The sequence below is a fragment of the Paroedura picta genome, chromosome 4, assembly GCF_049243985.1.
Source record: "Paroedura picta isolate Pp20150507F chromosome 4, Ppicta_v3.0, whole genome shotgun sequence".
Classification (NCBI taxonomy): domain Eukaryota; kingdom Metazoa; phylum Chordata; class Lepidosauria; order Squamata; family Gekkonidae; genus Paroedura; species Paroedura picta.
The window spans coordinates 83215431-83233996 of NC_135372.1; the positions used below are offsets into that span (position 1 = coordinate 83215431).

At 40.6% G+C, this 18566-nt stretch overlaps 1 protein-coding gene across 7 annotated transcripts in view; it reads right to left on the minus strand.

The window, feature by feature from the left end:
- Positions 1–18566, minus strand: part of ELAVL4 (ELAV like RNA binding protein 4) — a 144190-nt gene that overhangs the window by 15220 nt on the left and 110404 nt on the right. For 6 of the 7 annotated variants that reach the window (XM_077333804.1, XM_077333803.1, XM_077333800.1 and 3 more), the window contains exons 4-6: positions 7727–7880; positions 6157–6382; positions 1941–1979 (exon numbers count right to left, since the gene is read on the minus strand). In XM_077333804.1, coding sequence (XP_077189919.1) covers positions 1941–1979; positions 6157–6382; positions 7727–7880 — 419 coding nt within the window. The remainder of the gene's footprint in view (positions 1–1940; positions 1980–6156; positions 6383–7726; positions 7881–18566) is intronic. The other variant, XM_077333799.1, reaches the window with a different exon arrangement.

Consider the following 18566-nt stretch of genomic DNA (forward strand, 5'->3'; position numbering starts at 1 on the left):
TATCATACCAAATCCTTCCCCAAAATAGGGAGTCAAATCAGCAGTCTCCTCCATTTAATCTGAACCTGGGTTCCCAGATTGTAGTCTGAAAGTCTAACTACTACACCGCAATGGCTTTTGTGAACAGTAGTACACAAACACTCCTGGGTGAGTCATGCAGATTGCATGGTATCAATTTGCTTAGTGGTCGCTGCCAGACCTGACACCAGTAAGCCTTTCCTCAAAGGCCGAAACAGCTTGGGAAAGGACCCTTTCCCTGCCTCTGCCTTCTACTGACAGAAACCAAGACCTGGAGGCTTGCAATATTTTGTGATTGCTAAGAGATTCCCACAATGGCCATCGAAGAGAACATTCATTTCTTAAAGATGCAGGTTACTTTGGGTTAAACCACCCAATGTGGGTTATATAAGAAAGGCGTCACAAGTGTTCCACATTTGTAGGTTCCACTTCAGAACCTTCTTCAAGCACCACAAGCTTGATATCACCGGACTGTTCTTGTCAAGATAGGTGAAGTCTGATTCACTTTTTTCCTTTCTAGATTAATCTTTTCCTGCCTTCTCCTTTTCCTCTGGCAGCTGGTTTGCTCTTGACTACACATGCAGGAGTAGCATAATTTGAGTGAAAGTAACCATAATAGGGAATTCAGCATCAAATAACAAAACTGAACACTAGGATTGTTGTGATATAATTGCTTGTCCTTTTACATTTCCACACTGATTCCTCATTTTGTAGTCTGTATCCTGATTAAGATAACAAAATTACTTTCTGGTTAAGCACCTGCCTTCCCTTCCAAGTCCTCCAGTCCTGGGAGATTTATTTTGTCTCATGGGGACTGTGTATAAACAGGTTTAAATTATCCCTTCTTAATCTGGGACATGTTTTAGGAAAAGTTAACAAAATAATCTAAAATAGTGCTAAAATCTGTATCATTGCAAAAAGACTAATCTATAATATTACAATCCAGAAATACTATATAGGTTGCGGAGTAATGAATCTATGAATTCGCACCATACTCATAACATAACATGTAATATGGGAAATGTGCACAGTTTGTGACATTGCACATTTCTGAGATATTTTCACCCTTCTGAAGTGGGAGGATCATGGGATTCAAAACGTGTTCATGTAGCAATGGACATCCTTGTCACACTTGTAAGAGGCTTGTGCAGGTTGACTGATATAATACATATAATATTTCTATACTGTAAATATATGAAATGGTCCTTAGTGGCTACACGTTAATGAACTCCTGTACTGATATAGTTGAATTATTAATCAAGAAGACATACTATTGTAATGTTCTTATGGCATTAGACAGTAGTTTCAATTTTCCACTAATTCAAAAAGTTAAACCAAAATCATAGCAAGCAACTTTCATAAGATTAAAATCATCAGACAAACCATACACTGCAAATTACTAGAAGTGCTTGTTAAACCTGTAACAAAAGGAAACTTAGGCCTGATTAAGGTGCACACAGTTACAGAGACTTTAAAAAGTTAAGTGAAGGAGAGGCTATACATCTCCCTAAAATTTTTAGCCAACAAAAATGTTTAGTCACATTTTGGAGGTAATTTTAATATCATGAGCCCTGGAACAATAAACTCTGATTTAGTGAAACTTAAAACCTCTTAGCAGGAAACTTTGTAAATTAGAATGTCTGTAGCTGTTGCACCTAAACCACCTGTAACAAAAGAAAAGGTGAAAAAAAATTCCACACATCATTTTTGTATGTATGTATGCTTGTGCATGGTATTTAAAAAAAAAACCAACAAAAGTATGAACTAAAAGACAGAAAAACATTTGACATGCTGGTGGAAAAAGAAGGAATTAAAAATAAAATAAAGTTAGTGAATTAAAACATTATATATATATATATATATATATATAGCACCAATCTGTGCCAACATGGACATCTGGCAATCTGTGGAATTCTAATTACCTCTTTACGCCATAGGCCATATTAAGCAAATTGTCCAGCCTGAAAAGAGAAGGAGGGTCTCTGGGTTAATGTCTTACAGATGGCAAGATTGCTCAATGGAACCTATATTAATAATGCTCCATTTTCAAAAAAGAAATTCTCAGTATCATCTCCCATACATGTAGCAGGTCTAATCAATCAGTTCTATAAAGCTTTTGTTATACTTCCATAATAAATGAATGCCTTTTTAAACATGTGCTGTTAATATTCAAGTGAACTCTGTCTTTATGGCATCAGCGAATAAGCCATAGCAACGACTCAATCAAATAAAACAAAAGAGGAAAAAATCCAAATATTTTCACAGGAAGGATTAAAATACATCATTTAAAATATCTCAAAGTAAAACTACCTTACAATCCAAATAGCTAATGACCCAGAGCAGAGTAAATGGTGTGAAGGTCAACCCATACTTATATCATCATCATCATCTTTTTGATGGCAACACCAAGCCTTGCCATTCAGAAAATAATACATTTATTCTTATATGCCAATACCAATATTATTTTAGCCTGATCTGACCTTCCCAGGAAGGAAAATTTAATGGTGCTCAAAAATATTTTATATACAGCCTCAAATCTTGGGCACTGGATTGAGACATGGGATAAGTCCTCAATTGACCTAGAGTCACAGGGGTAAACTATCACTGTAGAGCAGTGGTCCCCAACCTTTTTATCACCGGGGACCGGTCAATGCTTGACAATTTTACTGAGGCCCGGGGAGACGTCGAGGGACGTCGCTGCTGCTGCCTGAGCCCCTGCTCCACTTGCTTTCCTGCTGGCATCCCTGACTTCCCACCACCCGCTGGGGGGCACTTCCAGCAGCAGCTGCGCAGTGCAACATTGAGGGAGAGCCCCAGCCATGGCGGCCACTGGAGAGCACCAAAGGTGAGCCAGTGGCAGGGCAGCCCCCAAGGCAGCAGCTGGGGTGGAGGACGAGGAGGAGCTGCGGCCCGGTACCGACTGATCTACAGACCAGTACCAGTCCTCGAACCAGGGGTTGGGGACCACTGCTGTAGAGAACCCCAATGAAGGGACCTTTTAAAACCACAAGTGATAGAATATCTAAGTGTACATTAGTGAGAGCCTTTCTATATAGTTATAATATATCAGTATAGTATAGTACTATGGAAGTGATGGAAAAGGAAAAATTAACTGCCTGTAAAGGAGGGTTGTTCTCAAAATTCCAACTAATTCAACATCACTTTTGGTACTCTGATCTAGCATTCTTTGTTTTACTAAAAGTTTGGCTACATGAAAGTCAATACTCCTCAGTTATGAAACCTCTGAGGCAAACAGTTTACGGAGGAGAAATCTATCAATACTAGCCATGGTGACTGCAGGGAACCTCTATGTTCAGAGGTACTAAGCCTCTGAATCCCAGAGCCAAGAGGCAACAACACGGAAGGGCTTTAGCCTCTATGCCCTGTTACTGGCCATCCGAAAGAACATCTGATCCAACAGGGCTCTTCTACTAAGAATCTGGTATTAGACACTAACCTCAATACAAAACCATTCCATGACTTAGCCTTCTTATCCACATACTGCAGACCACCATGTTTTTTTTTTAAAGTTTTCAGTCTGTTTATTGTACATGGATGGATGTCTGGAATTGTTTTAATGGGGCTTTTAATATGGACAGTTTGTAACCCACTACAAGCCAGTTTGGGAGTGGAGGGTAATAAGCCTAAACAACAACCACCACAACAATAATAATAATAAATATTTCAAAATTAGAAGGTCTGGAAGTATATAAAAAGGTGATTTTCAGCCAATAATGCTTTATAAACCAATGATATTATTGAATGTAGATATAATTCTGCTCTGGCCATAGCTGAAGATGTAGAGGAATGAACATCTAACAAAAGGCAGGTAAGTATATTTTAAGCAACTTTTGGAGAAGAAGAATTGAGGAGGAGGAGGAGGAAGAGGAGGAGAAGGAGAAGAGTTGGCTCTTATATGCCGCTTTTCTCTACCAGAAGGAGTCTCAAAGCGACTTACAGTCGCCTTCCCTTTGCTCTCCTCACAACAGACACCCTGTGAGGTAGGTGAAGCTGAGAGAGCCCCGATATTACTGCTTGGTCAGAACAGCCTTATCAGTGGCAAGTCCAAGGTCACCCAGCTGGCTGCATGTGGGGGACGTGGAATCAAACCCAGCTTGCCAGATTAGAAGTCCACACTCCTAACCACTACACCAAGCTGGCTCTCTTTAGCATGTGATACTGACACCCTATAGTCCCACAAGGCTTTAAAAGTGCAAATACTGAATATGTGGGTGGTCCAGCCAACTCTGGAAATGACCCTAATTCAAAATGCAGTATATCACCACAGAGATTGCGAAGTTAATATTTAGTCAATCATACGTCACCCTTCTAATCTAATAAGTGAATTCTCTAAATTTCTATCCTTCTGTGTGGCAATTTAATATTATAAAATTGAGCTTGTTGATCAAGTATCTGAAAATTAAACCAGGTTGTACATGGATGGATGTCTGGAATTGTTTTAATGGGGTTTTAATTGGGCCTAGGGTGCTGTAAATAAAGGTAACAACTCCACCAGCAAAATCTGATTCAGCACAGAAGATTTTTCTTTTTGATTTTATTTTGCATTGTATTCCAGGGAAATTGTCATAATTTTAGTCATTTACCTTTTCATTGCTATTAAACCTATAAACAAAATTACACAGTTAAAGATGCACTTTAAAATATTCTGTATGCTACCACTTAAGAATTCTTGGCTTCTTCACATAAAGATTAGCATTTTCCCTTTGTCGGTAAGAAATTACTTTTTATTTCTGAAAGCCCGAATACTATGCAATGTTTTTGAAAATGAAATTGTTAAAACAAACAAAAACCTGAGAAAAAATTTATCAGGTTTAAAGTTAAAAATTTAACTTGATACGATGTCACAAAACATTAACAATTAAAAGTCTCCCCAAATTTTCAACATACACCTATTTTGTATTAATAAATTATACAGAATCCTTTTTTTCAGAGATTTTTGAAAGTCCATTATATATTATATAATGTATAATATATAATATATAATATAATATATTACAGCATTCAAAATACAGAAGATCCAAGTATTACTAGAAAGTGAGTTGTACTGACATACATAAAATGTATCATATATCCATATATGAATATTTATCCTAGAAGCTAATTAAAAATAATTAAACCAAGAGTTTGATGCAAATATACATAAGCAATGTTCCCATGTTCCCTATCACCCTAATAAAGTGTGGAAACAAATATCCATAAGGAAATACAAAAAAGGCTGCAGTCGATGTGAAATATCTCTGCAACTAGAGTACTATCTTTCCATTACCCAAGGTCTGGTCCACATGTGCAACAGAATAAGGTGGCAAAGACTGGAGGCAGTAAAATGGACAGCAAGTGAAGAAACACTGAAGATTATATTGTGCACTGTTCCCCTGTGATAAAATACCATGCAAAAAAGAGAACCAACATAGCAAGCATATGAGTAGGCAGAACATTGCTCCCTGCTGTGCTATGATTTTTTAAATTAATTTGTATGGTTTTATTTTGTTTAATAGTTGTTTAATGTTTATTTTATTCAACTTTTAAAGTTGGACTACCACCTGAAGTTTCATGGTGCTGTCAGTTATATCAACTTAGGGCTTTGCTACCTCATTATAACTCAATGCACCTCCATGTGCGAACCAATCTTGGGGGGAAAAGTGGTCATTACTATCTGCGCTGATGATGCCAGTTAAATAGCAGGACAGTGAAAGGACTGAGTCCCATGCGTTCTTCCATCTTGCATTTGTGTAACAAGCATCTGTTTCCAGGTCTAATAGGTGGCAACATCCCCAAGTGAATGGCTCTACAAGCTCACAGCTTTCTGCTGTACTTCTGGACAGGGACCTGCACCCAGCTTTCCATTAAAAAATAACAATGCAACAATTGTTTTTAACTTTTATGGGGAATCACATGGCATGAAATCAATTTAATATTTTTGACATGAAACTAATTATCCTATTATTCTTTTGTCAAGCCACATGGAGTTGAACTGTTGATGTCATTAAATTAATTTGCTACAGTTGAGAAGCAGACCATCCCAGACACAGTGAAAGAATACCCAGGCTTTCATTTTTCAGCAAAACCTTTGAGATGAATGATGATAATCAGACTATATATTCTTTTGGGGACAGTTACCTGAATCTCTGAGCTTGGTGGTGGAGAGGTCCAGGGTAGCGTCTGTTGGGAGACTGGTACAATTGGGAAAGGAGGGCTTGGCTTGTTTTCTGACTGGGGTTGTTAGCAAACTTCACAGTAATCGGTTCTGTAGCACCACTAGGCTTCTGGCCGTTAAGTCCCTTTATGGCTTCTTCTGCTTCTATTCTCTTGTCAAAACGGATAAATCCCACACCTCGAGAAACACCTAGGGAAAGCATTTTGCAATAAGTAAGCAAAGGAAGAAAGAAAAAAACTTCTTAGGATGTATGTATCATGCCTATTTTCCTGGGCTCCAAGATCACTGCAGATGGGGACTGCAGCAAAGAAATTAAAAGACGCTTGCTCCTGGGGAGGAAAGCTATGGCAAATTTAGACAGCATCCTAAAAAGCAGAGACATCACCCTGCCAACAAAAGTGCGTTTAGTCAAAGCTATGGTATTCCCAGTTGCAATGTATGGCTGTGAAAGTTGGACCATAAGGAAGGCTGAGCGTCAAAGAATTGAGGCTTTTGAACTCTGGTGCTGGAGAAGACTCTTGCGAGTCCCTTGGACTGCAAGGCGAACAAACCGGTCAGTCCTAGAGGAGATCAGCCCTGACTGCTCCTTAGAAGGCCAGATCCTGAAGATGAAACTCAAATACTTTGGCCACCTCATGAGAAGGAAGGACTCCCTGGAGAAGAGCCTAATGCTGGGAGCGATTGAGGGCAAAAGAAGAAGGGGACGACAGAGAATGAGGTGGCTGGATGGAGTAACTGAAGCAGTAGGTGCAAACTTAAATGGACTCCGGGGAATGGTAGAGGACAGGAAGGCCTGGAGGATCATTGTCCATGGGGTCGCGAAGGGTCGGACACGACTTCGTGCCTAACAACAACAACAATCATGCTTAGCTCAATACAGTGATCCTGAATTAAATCTATTACAATCCTAATAACTCTTTCTATGAACGAACAGTCATAATTTTATGTTACAAAGAAGTAAAAAGTAAATGCTTTTTTCCTTTTTTTTTTTTTTTTTGCTGTCAAGTCACCGCTGACTTACATTAATACTGCAGGGTTTTTCAAGGCAGGAGATGTTCAGTCATGGTTTGTCATTGCCTGCCTCTGCATTGCAACCCTCGTTTTCCTTGGTGGTCCTATCTAAACATTAACCAGGGCCGATCCTACATAGCTTTGGATATATGATGAGATCAAACTAGCCTGGACTACCCAAGTCAAGGCTTTTATTCACATACATTCACAATATAAAATACTGTCATAAGCAAAGTCACATATTGATCTCAACCTGCCCTGAAAAATAAACCCTTAACTTGTAACAGCTCCATAACACATTTCATAAGTCTTCCACAGTTCCACTGGTCAGTCCCCAACATGCTATTTGGAAATCACTGTTGTTAATGGATTATTTCCTTCTATCAGTAAGGAACATTTAGTTGTCTTTAGTTTTACATTTCAGAAAATATTAGGACATCAGTGAAATAAAAGAATGCAAGGAATATATTTAAATTTCATACAGTTTAGAAAACATGCAAACTAAGAAAATCTTTTGTTAACCTGTGACTTGATCAACCAGAATTCGTGAGGTGATGATGCGCCCATATTGTGAGAAAAGCTGCTCTAGCTCTTTCTGGGTCATCGTTTTTGGAAGGCCGCTGACATAAAGATTAGCATCTCTGATTGATGCGGAACTTGGACGGGCATAGGAAACCTAAGAGAAAATGAGACATGGTTAAATTACATTCTATTTTTTAGACAAAGGCTTTACATCATGTACTTAGTTAACAAGTCATTTTTGGTTTTGCCTCACAAGCTTTAATAGTATCATGTATATTTAAAATTACCTTTCAAGTTTGATTTCTCTTGCTCTTTCTACAGTTAACTGAGATATAGAACTAGAAAAATATTGAGAACCAAAGGAAAACTGGAAAGAATTATAAATGAGTGATAAGGATAAGGGTTTTTCAATTCAGGAATAAAAGCACTGATGATAGACAGGCCAATTATTTGTCCAGCCCGCATATATCCGCTTTGTAAAATTACTTTTATGGCTGTCTAAACATAAAATGGTTTACTGTGTCCACCACAATAATAGTATATGCAGCTTCAGGACTGTTCTTTTTTAATGGATGGAAACTGATCAGACTATTTCCAAAATGTTCCTATGAATCTAGTAAGATCTACCTTTACTGTATTTATTGTAGAAACAAAGCATTTGCCCAGTGAACTCAATTATCACACTATCTACAACTCATTTAAACTGTCCCCTATGCTAGCGGTCCCCAACCTTTTGAAGGTTGAGGACCGCCTCCGGGGGTGAAGAGCCAGTGGCCTGGGCGCTGCGCATGCACGTTAACGCCCCCTGGTGGTGAAAATGTGCATTCGCGAGAGCTGCTGCGGCGCACGTTTTCACCACCAGGGGGCGCTAATGCATATGCATGTTTGTGTCCGCCAGCATGCCGGCGGCCGCGCCTAACTCTTCCCCCCCTATAGCAGCAAGAAGCTAGCCGAGCCGCGAGCGAAGCGGCCGCTTCTTTCGCGGCCTGGTGAGCTTCTCGCTGTGGGGCGGGGGGAGAGGCTGGCATGGCCGTTGGCCCGCTACTGAGGCCTTCGCGGCACGGTACCGGGCTGGGGACCGGGGGTTGACGACCCCCACCCTATGCAACATAGCTTTGAAAACATACTGAAAGTCCAGATAATGTGCATTACAGTTAATAAAATTATACAGTAGCTCTAATAACTTTTAATGGAATACAGCAATATTTTGAATTATTTGAATAAGAGCAATCTATATGCAAAATAAATTTGTCTTATTTTGCATTTAAATCCTTAAATCATTGCTTGCAATTCCACATAAAAATAGGAAACTGGGTGGGAGCATACTGTAATACTGACATACATAAACAAAAAAAACCCCTTTCCATATTCATCTAATAAAAATAATTTCAAGCCAACTTATCTATGTCTTGCAATATCACTTTAATGCAATGGGGTGTGGGGAGAGGATTCAGAAATGAACATGACAAGCAACACTCTTCTTTCCAAAACACAACTGGTAAAAATAAACATTTTCTCCACTGATAAAAATAGATTTTGATTATACAGAAAATTATATAGGATGACTAATATTTGTCTCTGCAGCCTTTATTAGAGAGGAGAAAAAAGATAAACACATTGAAAGAGTTTTAGATTGCAAGAAAATCACAAAGGAGTGGAAAGGAGTCAGTTACAGCATATGACACAAATTCCTAAACTGTTGGAAGGGCTCAAGTTGGAGTGCTATGACTCCTGAAGGGAAGGAGAAATTCTAGGGAATGACTAGGATCCTGAGGAAAGAAAGTCCTTCCATTCCTATTAGCCAGCACTTTGGTAAATTGAATGTCTCTTGGCAAAAGAATGTTAATAGCCCACACTGGATTGATGGGTATGACTGCATGCTCAATGCCCCATCACAACAGAACTTGGAAAGAAGGGAGTTCAGAATGAACTTTTCTTATTTTCCCTGAGGTATCTTCAGGAGGAAATTTAAGATACTCTACTCTGTTCTTCTTTTAACACCTATGTGGGATTACAGATCCAATCAACAAATCCTTTCACAAAATGAATATGGAAGTTCTGCACATCCACTGCTGTAACAAATGCCTGCTGGTAGTTTGGGGACTCTGTAACATAGCATGCATTTGGAAATGGTACACCGAGTTAAAAAAAAAAAGCTTGAAAAACACATGAGTATGCAAGTAACTGACGAATAGTTATAAGGATAACTATAAAACAACTTCTGTTGTGTCTGCACAGCTGATGATACTGTGGCAGACTGTTACAATTTTGTTCTGGCTCCAAGCTTCTGTAAATCATTTCTGATGAACCCAATTCATGTCAAAATGAGAATTCGTAAAAGGTTAATAAGTAGGATTGGCCTGTTTATCATGTCTGGTGTGTTAGTTGAAAGGAAATTGTGAGGTAATTCTTTTCAAAGTTTATGAGAAATTCATGGGATTTCAGGTAGGCAATGGATGTCTACTTGGATCTCAGGCAATGAATTGGATTATATGTCTGGCATGGATAAATATATACGTATATGTTGAGTGAAATGTACAACCAGTGATCCAAGAACTTTGGTAAAAACACTTGGCTAGGGAAGGACTGAAAAGCTGGGCTCTGAACTTATAGTACTGTCACTTCTGTGTAACTTTAGGAACCTGTGATAATCCGGGCCTATGGGAATGTTTATGTAGGTCTCTTGGAGATGAATGGATGAAAGGAAGTTGTCATTTTGGGTAAGTTTCCCTGACAGCATATAGGATATCCATCATGAAACACCTCAGAGAAATATGTTAGGAAAATGAGGTTGGGAAATTTCAAATTTTCTGGACATCTCTAGGTGATGGACTGATTCAGTGGCCTTAATAAGTAGAGCTGGGAAGTATCCTGTGTGGAAGTGTCTCCCTCATGAAGAATCAGGGTTGCCACTCTATTTCTCCTTATTGTCATGAAGTACTACGGAGACCTCTGAGACTGCCCCCCCCAAGCAATAGAACCTGTGAGGTTGGGAAAGATCATATGAACTTCTGTGTCCTGAGAGAACAGTTGCCCTGAAGGTAGCCAAATACCCCCCACAAAAAAACAACAACAACAACTTAGGATTGTCCCTTGAGGCGTTCAAGCCTACAAGATGTACAGCTAGCCCAACAGCAAGGAAATGCCAACTAAAGTGGTGATGATTGTAGTCTGTCCACCTTCAGCATAAGTGGATGGACTTTGAGCTACTCAAAGGGGAGGAACCACACTTGGAATAGAGCCTCTTCTGCCTGGCACCTCTACCATATTCTGTTGAAGCATTTTTTGGCGAACTCCCCCCTGAAGCCATTGAAGATTGTGTAAATCTTGGCTTCTCCTTGTGTGTGAACAATTTTATTTAAAACATTTTATGTTGCAGGGTACCCAAGACAGCATGTGTAATAAACATTAAAACAAAACATCTAAAATTGCAAAATAATTCAATACAAACACATAAACAAACACCTGAACCAGAGACAAAGGACAATAATTGTTATTTAGAGTAGACCAAATGAAACAAAAAAATCTTCCTCTGCTGAGTTCACAGCATGAATCCTGATCTCAACACACTCATAAAAGGAGAAGTGCTCCTTGCATAGATTCTTCTTAGTTGGCTGCATAGAAAGACCTGGAGGGCAGAGACTTCAGCAAATATTCATCCTGGAGATGCTAGAAATAAGGCAGGCCATACCTCCAGAAGTACATGGGAAGAATGAGGCAGGATGCCCTCTGAGATTGAGAGATTTAAAAAAAACCCTGCATTTCATAGGCCTATCATACATTTTCTGTTCAGATGTTAATATAATATAACCTCACAAAGCCTGCTGGACTGAGGACAAGGCAAAATATTTGGCAATCATATGTTTAGCTAAATGCTATTTATGTCATACACTGACATCAATCAAGAAGGCAAAATCACTGAGAACCAAACTAGAGGAGACAGCATACCTGACTCTCAGGCTTCTTTAAAATATTTAAAATGTTTTCTTGGGGGGGGGGAGGAGGAAGAGAAAGAATCAAATTAAGTATGTGGAATATAGAGGAGGGAAATCTTATTTGATTAAATATTTTTTGTTTTAAAATACAAGGTAGCATATTGAAGGAGACACAAAGAAAGTAGAAGAGGCTACAAAGTAAAAACATATGTATCAAAAACCATTATATACCACCAAATATGGAACAAGAGGAACATCCTTTTCATTGTAATCCTCAAAATATTATCTACAAAACACAGTGTTTCACAATATTTCACAAAAGACAATATTTAATACTTCAAACATTTTAAATTTCAAATTTTAAAACTAATGTATCTTAAAACCACACCATCGATTTCATCAGTACATATTATACTTTACATTTATTTGTCTTATACTTTATATTCAAAACACATTTGTCAGCATAATATGCATTACAACAGTGGTCCCCAACCTTTTTATCACCGGGGACCGGTCAACGCTTGACAATTTGACTGAGGCCTGGGTGGGGGTACTCTTTTGGTGAGAGATGCTGCTGCCACCACCACCTGAGCCCCTGCTCCACTTGCTTTCCCGCCGGTGCCCCTGACTATCTGCCACCTGCTGGGGGGCGCTGCCAGCAGCAGCTGCAGAGTGCCACGCTGAGGGGGAGCCCCAGCCATGGCAGCTACTGGAGAGCACCAAAGGTGAGCCAGTGGCAGAGTGGCAGGGCAGCCCCTGAGGCAGCAGCTGGGGAGGAGGACAAGGAGAAGCTGCGGCCCGGTACCGACTGATCCACAGACCGGTCCTGGTGTCCGGATCGGGGGTTGGGGACCACTGCATTACAATACATTATAATATAATTTTTAAACTGTTTCTCATTCTGGGTTTTAGAACCCTGCTTGCATAATAAACACACTTTACTCAAATTTTGAAATTAATCTGTTTCACAACTAAGTTTTCAGTTTTTCCAATAATGCATAGCAAATTTATTTTATTTTATTATTCCCCCCCCCCCCATAGTTATTCCCATTGATGCTTAGGTCCTTGCTCTCTAAAATTCTACATCCATTTAATCATACATTTTTCACTTGTTTTTCAGTTTCTAGCTGGAGTAATAACCTATATATCCATCATAATAAATGATCTCCTTGTTTGTAATCAGATGTCCAAACTCAGTCATCTCTCTAAAAACTCCCCTTTACATGCTGATCATCTTCTTTAATCTTGAAACTGATTGGTAATATAGTAGCTATTCAATATTAATTCCTGCATATGTCTTGCTAGGGCTTGAGTTTCTGCTGGACATTTACAATATTGTTGTTATTGTTAGGTGCGAAGTCGTTTCCAACCCATCGCAACCCCATGGACAATGATCCTCCAGGCCTTCCTGTCCTCTACCATTCCCCGGAGTCTATTTAAGTTTACACCGACTGCTTCAGTGACTCCATCAAGCCACCTCATTCTCTGTCGTCCCCTTCTTCTTTTGCCCTCAATTGCTCCCATCATTAGGCTTTTCTCCAAGGAGTCCTTCCTTCTCATGAGGTGGCCAAAGTATTTGAGCTTCATCTTCAGGATCTGGCTTTCTAAGGAGCAGGCAGGGCTGGATCACCTGTAGGACTGACCGGTTTGTTCGCCTTGCAGTCCAAGACTCGCAAGAGTCTTCTCCAGCACCAGAGTTCAAAAGCCTCAATTCTTTGACGCTCGACCTTCCTTATGGTCCAACTTTCACAGCCATACATTGCAACTGGGAAGACCATAGCCTTGACTAGACACACTTTTGTTGGCATATTTACAATATATTTACCATATAGCCATATGCTAAAAAGTCATTTTTAATTCTAGTATATTCTTATCATGATAAGCTTCTAGTGGGAACATGAGCAATTTGAAGGACTCAATATATTCTGAGTAATTTTATTTATTTATTTATTTATTTATTTATTTATTTATTTATTTATTTATTTATTTATTTATTATCATACTTCTATACCGCCCTCCCAGGAGGCTCAGGGCGGTTTACATTATAACAGAGAACCATACATAAAACAGTCTGTAGAACATGTACATCGATAACCAACAATTGCAACCAAACACAACACAGTATAACAGTAAACAATCGTAATACAAACAGGTCCAGGGCTTGTTGATGGGATTCTGAGGGGGGTGGCTTATTGATTGAATTCTGAGGGGGGGGAGCAGGGGCCCTTGGTCGCTGTAGATTATGTCTGGTCTTGGCCAAATGCCTGGTGGAGGAGCTCCTTTTTGCAGGCCCTGTGGAACTGTTTAAGCTCCGTCAGGGCCCTGATCTCCTCTGAGAGCTCGTTCCACCAGGTAGGGGCCAGAACAGAGAATGCTCTGGCCCTGGTCAAGACCAGACGGACTTCTTTAGGGCCAGGGATCCTTAGCTGATTGGAGGCAGTAGAGCGTAGAGCTCTTTTTGGGACATAGGCGGGGAGGCGGTCCCTCAGGTACACTGGGCCCTGACCGCGTATGGCCTTGAAGGTAATTACCAGAACCTTTAGTCTGATCCGGAATTCAACTGGTAACCATTGCAGCTGATGGAGAATAGGCCGGATATGGGACCTCCATGGCATTGCCGTGAGGATCCTGGCTGCTGCATTTTGAACTAGTTGTAGTTTCCGGGTCAGGGCTAAGGGCAGGCCTGCGTAAAGCAAGTTACAAAAGTCCAGTCTAGAGGTGACCGTCGCATGGATCACTGTGGCTAGGTGTTCCGGGGCCAGGTAGGGCGCTAGTAGTTTGGCTTGGCGGAGATGGTAGAATGCCAGCCGTGCTACCTTTGTGATCTGGGCCTCCATTGTGAGGGAGGTGTCCAGAATCACGCCTAGGTTCCTGGCGGAGTGAGCTGTAGAGAGCTGCACGCCATCCAGGGTAGCCAGGCACGCTTCCTCGCATGGGCCCTTCCTACCTCGCCACAGGACCTTCGTCTTTGAAGGATTGAGCTTCAAACGACTCTGCTTCAGCCATCTCGTCACCGCTTCCAGGCAGCTGGCTAATGCTTCTGGGGGAGAGTCAGGGCGGCCATCCATCAGGAGGAAGAGCTGGGTGTCATCTGCATATTGATGGCAACCCAGCCCAAACCTCCGTACCAGCTGTGCGAGAGGGCGCATGAAGATGTTGAATAGGATAGGAGAGAGGACCGCTCCTTGTGGGACTCCACAAGTAAGTTGCCGGCGGCCTGATGTTTTCTCTCCTATTATATTACTCATATTTTTTTACAACCATTATAGTTGATTTCTTTAACCATAAACAGTTGTGCAGACCTTCTTCTAGGCCTGCTGTTTCAAGTTTTACTGTGCACTAAGAAAAAAAAGTGTAACGTTTTTCTTGGAATTTTGATCTAGTCTGTAATCCAGACAAAGCCTGCTGCTTGGTAATATAATTTTATTCTTGGAACTGCTAATCCCCCTATCTTTTTTATCTTGAAGTATTTTAAAACTTACTCTTGGTTTCTTGCCATTCCAAAATAAATTGGTTTATTTTTCTTTGCTGTTCTGTCATTTTTCTTTTATCTCTCTCTCTTTTCTTGTAACATCTGAAATAAGAAGTTTATTTTTGGTAGCACATTCATTTTGATTGCTGTAGTTCTACCTAGCCATGAGAATTTTACTTTTGCCATCTGGATACGTCTGCTTGAATCAGTTTCCAGTTTCTGATAATTATTTTTGAAAAGATTACAATTTTGTCCAGTTACACATATTCCCAAATATTTGGTAGGATCTGTAGTTACTGTGCACACTGTAGTCTTTATAATATCTTCATGAAGAAGGGAAATCTTAATCACACTCCACACATTTCCCAGATTAATATACTCTCCCTTAAACTAGCTGCCCTGTAGAGGAAAATAACACACCTGTGTATTTTCTCCCTTGGCTCAAATAGCAGTCTTGTATGTGTGTGATTGAAAATTGTGGAAAAAAAAAAGCCTGGGGAGAAAGGTTTAACCCCATCCACTCCATCCCCTACAGTTGCTTTTAACATTAGGGAAAAATGGGAAATCCAGTCATTATTCTATCACCACATAATCCAATTTAGTTTAGCCCTATGCCACTTATTCAAAGTGAGATAATGGAAACTCTTGTGCTCCCCTCCACCACCACCCTTAGCCCTGATCCAAATCACATATATACCCCTGCTGATTTTTAGTTATAACTCAAAGTATAAAGACAAATTTCAGAGGATATTGAAACATGATAAAATGTATCATTTTCTTCACTATTCTTATCTAAGAGAATTTTTGTCCTGCCACTAAGGCTTCACTTTGTACATTTTACTATTATATGTTTATTTATATTTATTTATTATATTTATATACCACCTTCCCTGAAGGCTCAGGGCAGTTTACATCAAACAGGAACAATACAAATAACTCAGTTTCTAATAATACAGTAACAATACGATAACATTAATTGTATATAGCCAAAGGCTATTACAAAGCACAATTAAAACAGTAGATTACAAATGCAGATAAAACAATATTTCTCCAAATTACATACATAAGACTGTAAACATGGACTACTGAGTCACAATAGGATTTTAAAAAATGGTGTATCAAGGTGGAGACTCCTGTACAAATGCTTTGGCTCAAATCTTCCTGGTGGCCAAAGCAAAAAGTGCCACCCAATATGAAAATAGGGGTCGACATCTGATAACAGGTAGATGAGTTTGTCAAAATCAGAAATAGGGTACGAGTTGGGTAATAACTTGGCAAGGATTTGCTCCTAGGTTCAGAATACAGGGGACAAGCCAAAACATAGTGGGGCAGGTCATGGATAAATTTCCACATATACATAGGCATTGGACTGTGGGTATTTGGAAATATCACCCAAAAAGCATGGCTGACGGCATCATTTCAAACCACAGAGATGTTAGAGCCATTCTAAGATTACGTATTTTTATAGTTACTAAATATGATGCTCTAGAGTGCTCTTTTAAAATTGTTTTATACCATGGGGCTGACTGTGATAGCATAATTGAAAAGTGATCAATCAGTGAATCAACTTTGAGCACCCAATCATGTACATGAGAAATATTGGCTGACCTCAACCAAATGCCTGACTGAGGAGCTCCGTTTTGCAGGCCCTGCAGAACTGTTCAAGTTCCGTCAGGGCCCTGATCTCCTCTTGGAGCTCGTTCCACCAGGTGGGGGCCAAGATGGAGAAAACTCTGGCCCTGGTTGAGGTCAAGTAGGCTTCCTTGGGGCCAGAGATAACCAGGAACTGGTGGAGCATAAGGCTCTTTGAGAGGTATAAGCAGAGAGGCAATCCCTCAGGTACACTGGGCCCAGACTGCATATGGCCTTAAAGGTGATATTCAAAACCTCAAGACTGATCTGGAATTCAACTGGAAGCCACCGCAGCTGCAGGACGGTGGGCTGAATGTTGGAACTCCTAGGTTTCTGTGAGTACCCTGGTTCTGGACCAGTTGCAGTTTCCAGATCAAAGATAAGGGCAGGGCAGCGTAGAGCTTGTTGCAGAAGTACAGTCTAGAAGTGACTGTCACGTGGATCCCTGCAGCTAGGTGTTCTGGGGCCAAGTAGGATGCTAGTAGTTTGGCTTGGCGAAGGTGGTAAAATGCCAGCTATGCTATGCCATGATTTGAGCCTCCATAGAGAGGAAGGCATCAAGAATCTCCCCCAGGTTCCTAGCGGAGTAGGCCACTGATAGCTGTACTCAGTCCAGGTTAGGTATGCGCACTTCCTTGCTTGGATCTTTCCTGCCTAGCCACAGGACCTCCATCTTTGAAGGGTTGAGCTTCAGACGACTCTACTTGAGCCACCTTATCACGGCTTCCAGGCAGCTGGCTAATGTTTCTGGGGGAGAGTCAGGGCAACCATTCATCATGAGCAAGAGCTCAATGAGCAACCCAGCCCAAACCTCCATACCAGTTGACCAAGAGGGCACATAAAAATATTGAATAAGATTGGAGAGATAACTGTCCCCTGGGGGACAGTTGGTGGCGGACTGATGAGTTCTCTCCTAATGCTATCCTCTTTCCGTGATCCCAGAGAAAGGAGATCAGTCACTGAAGGGCAGTCCCCTCTGATCCTGGCATCGGCAAGGAGATGAGTTAGAAGTTCATAGTCAACTGTGTTGAATGCTGCTTGAAGATCTAGTAATATAAGCAGCACTGACTTGCCGTTGTCCAACTGGCAACAGAAGTCATCTGTCAGGGTGACTAGCACTTTCTCTACCCCATCGCCAGGCCAGAAACCTGCCTGAGATGGGTCTAGGACAGAAGCTTCTTCCAAGTATGCTGCTAGTTGGTCCACAACAGCCTTTTCAAGCATCTTCCCCAGAAATGTTAAGTGCAAGACATGGCGGAAGTTGGACGGCTATTGTGGGTCCAGAGTTGGTTTTTTAAGTAGCGGGTGAACCACTGCCTCTTTTAGTCCCTTAGGGAATTCTCCTGTTGAAAGGGAGAGGTTGATTATTTCCTGGAGGGCGGGCACTGCTCTTATATCAGATGTTTTTAATAGTCATGATGGACATGGGTCTAGAGGGCAAGTGGTTGGTTTCACTATCTTTAACAACTTGTACACTTCGGTTAGTGTGAGTTGTATGAAGTTAATGTACTCTCTAAAGTACATTACTCTCTAAACTACAGGCCAAGGGGCCTGTAGTTCACATTCTGTCGTGGGAGGTCGTGGTGTAGTGATGAGATTTTATCTGCAAAGGCCTCACAGCTGATATCCAATTGGTTATTATTTTGGCGCCCTTCCTTCAGGGTGGTAAGGGATCGCACTACCCTAAATAATTGTGCTGGATGTGAGTTAGTAGATGTGATTTCAGTCAAGTAGAATTTGCATTTTATTGACTTCACCGCTATCTCATAGATTTTAACTACATTCTATAAGATGTTCTCAC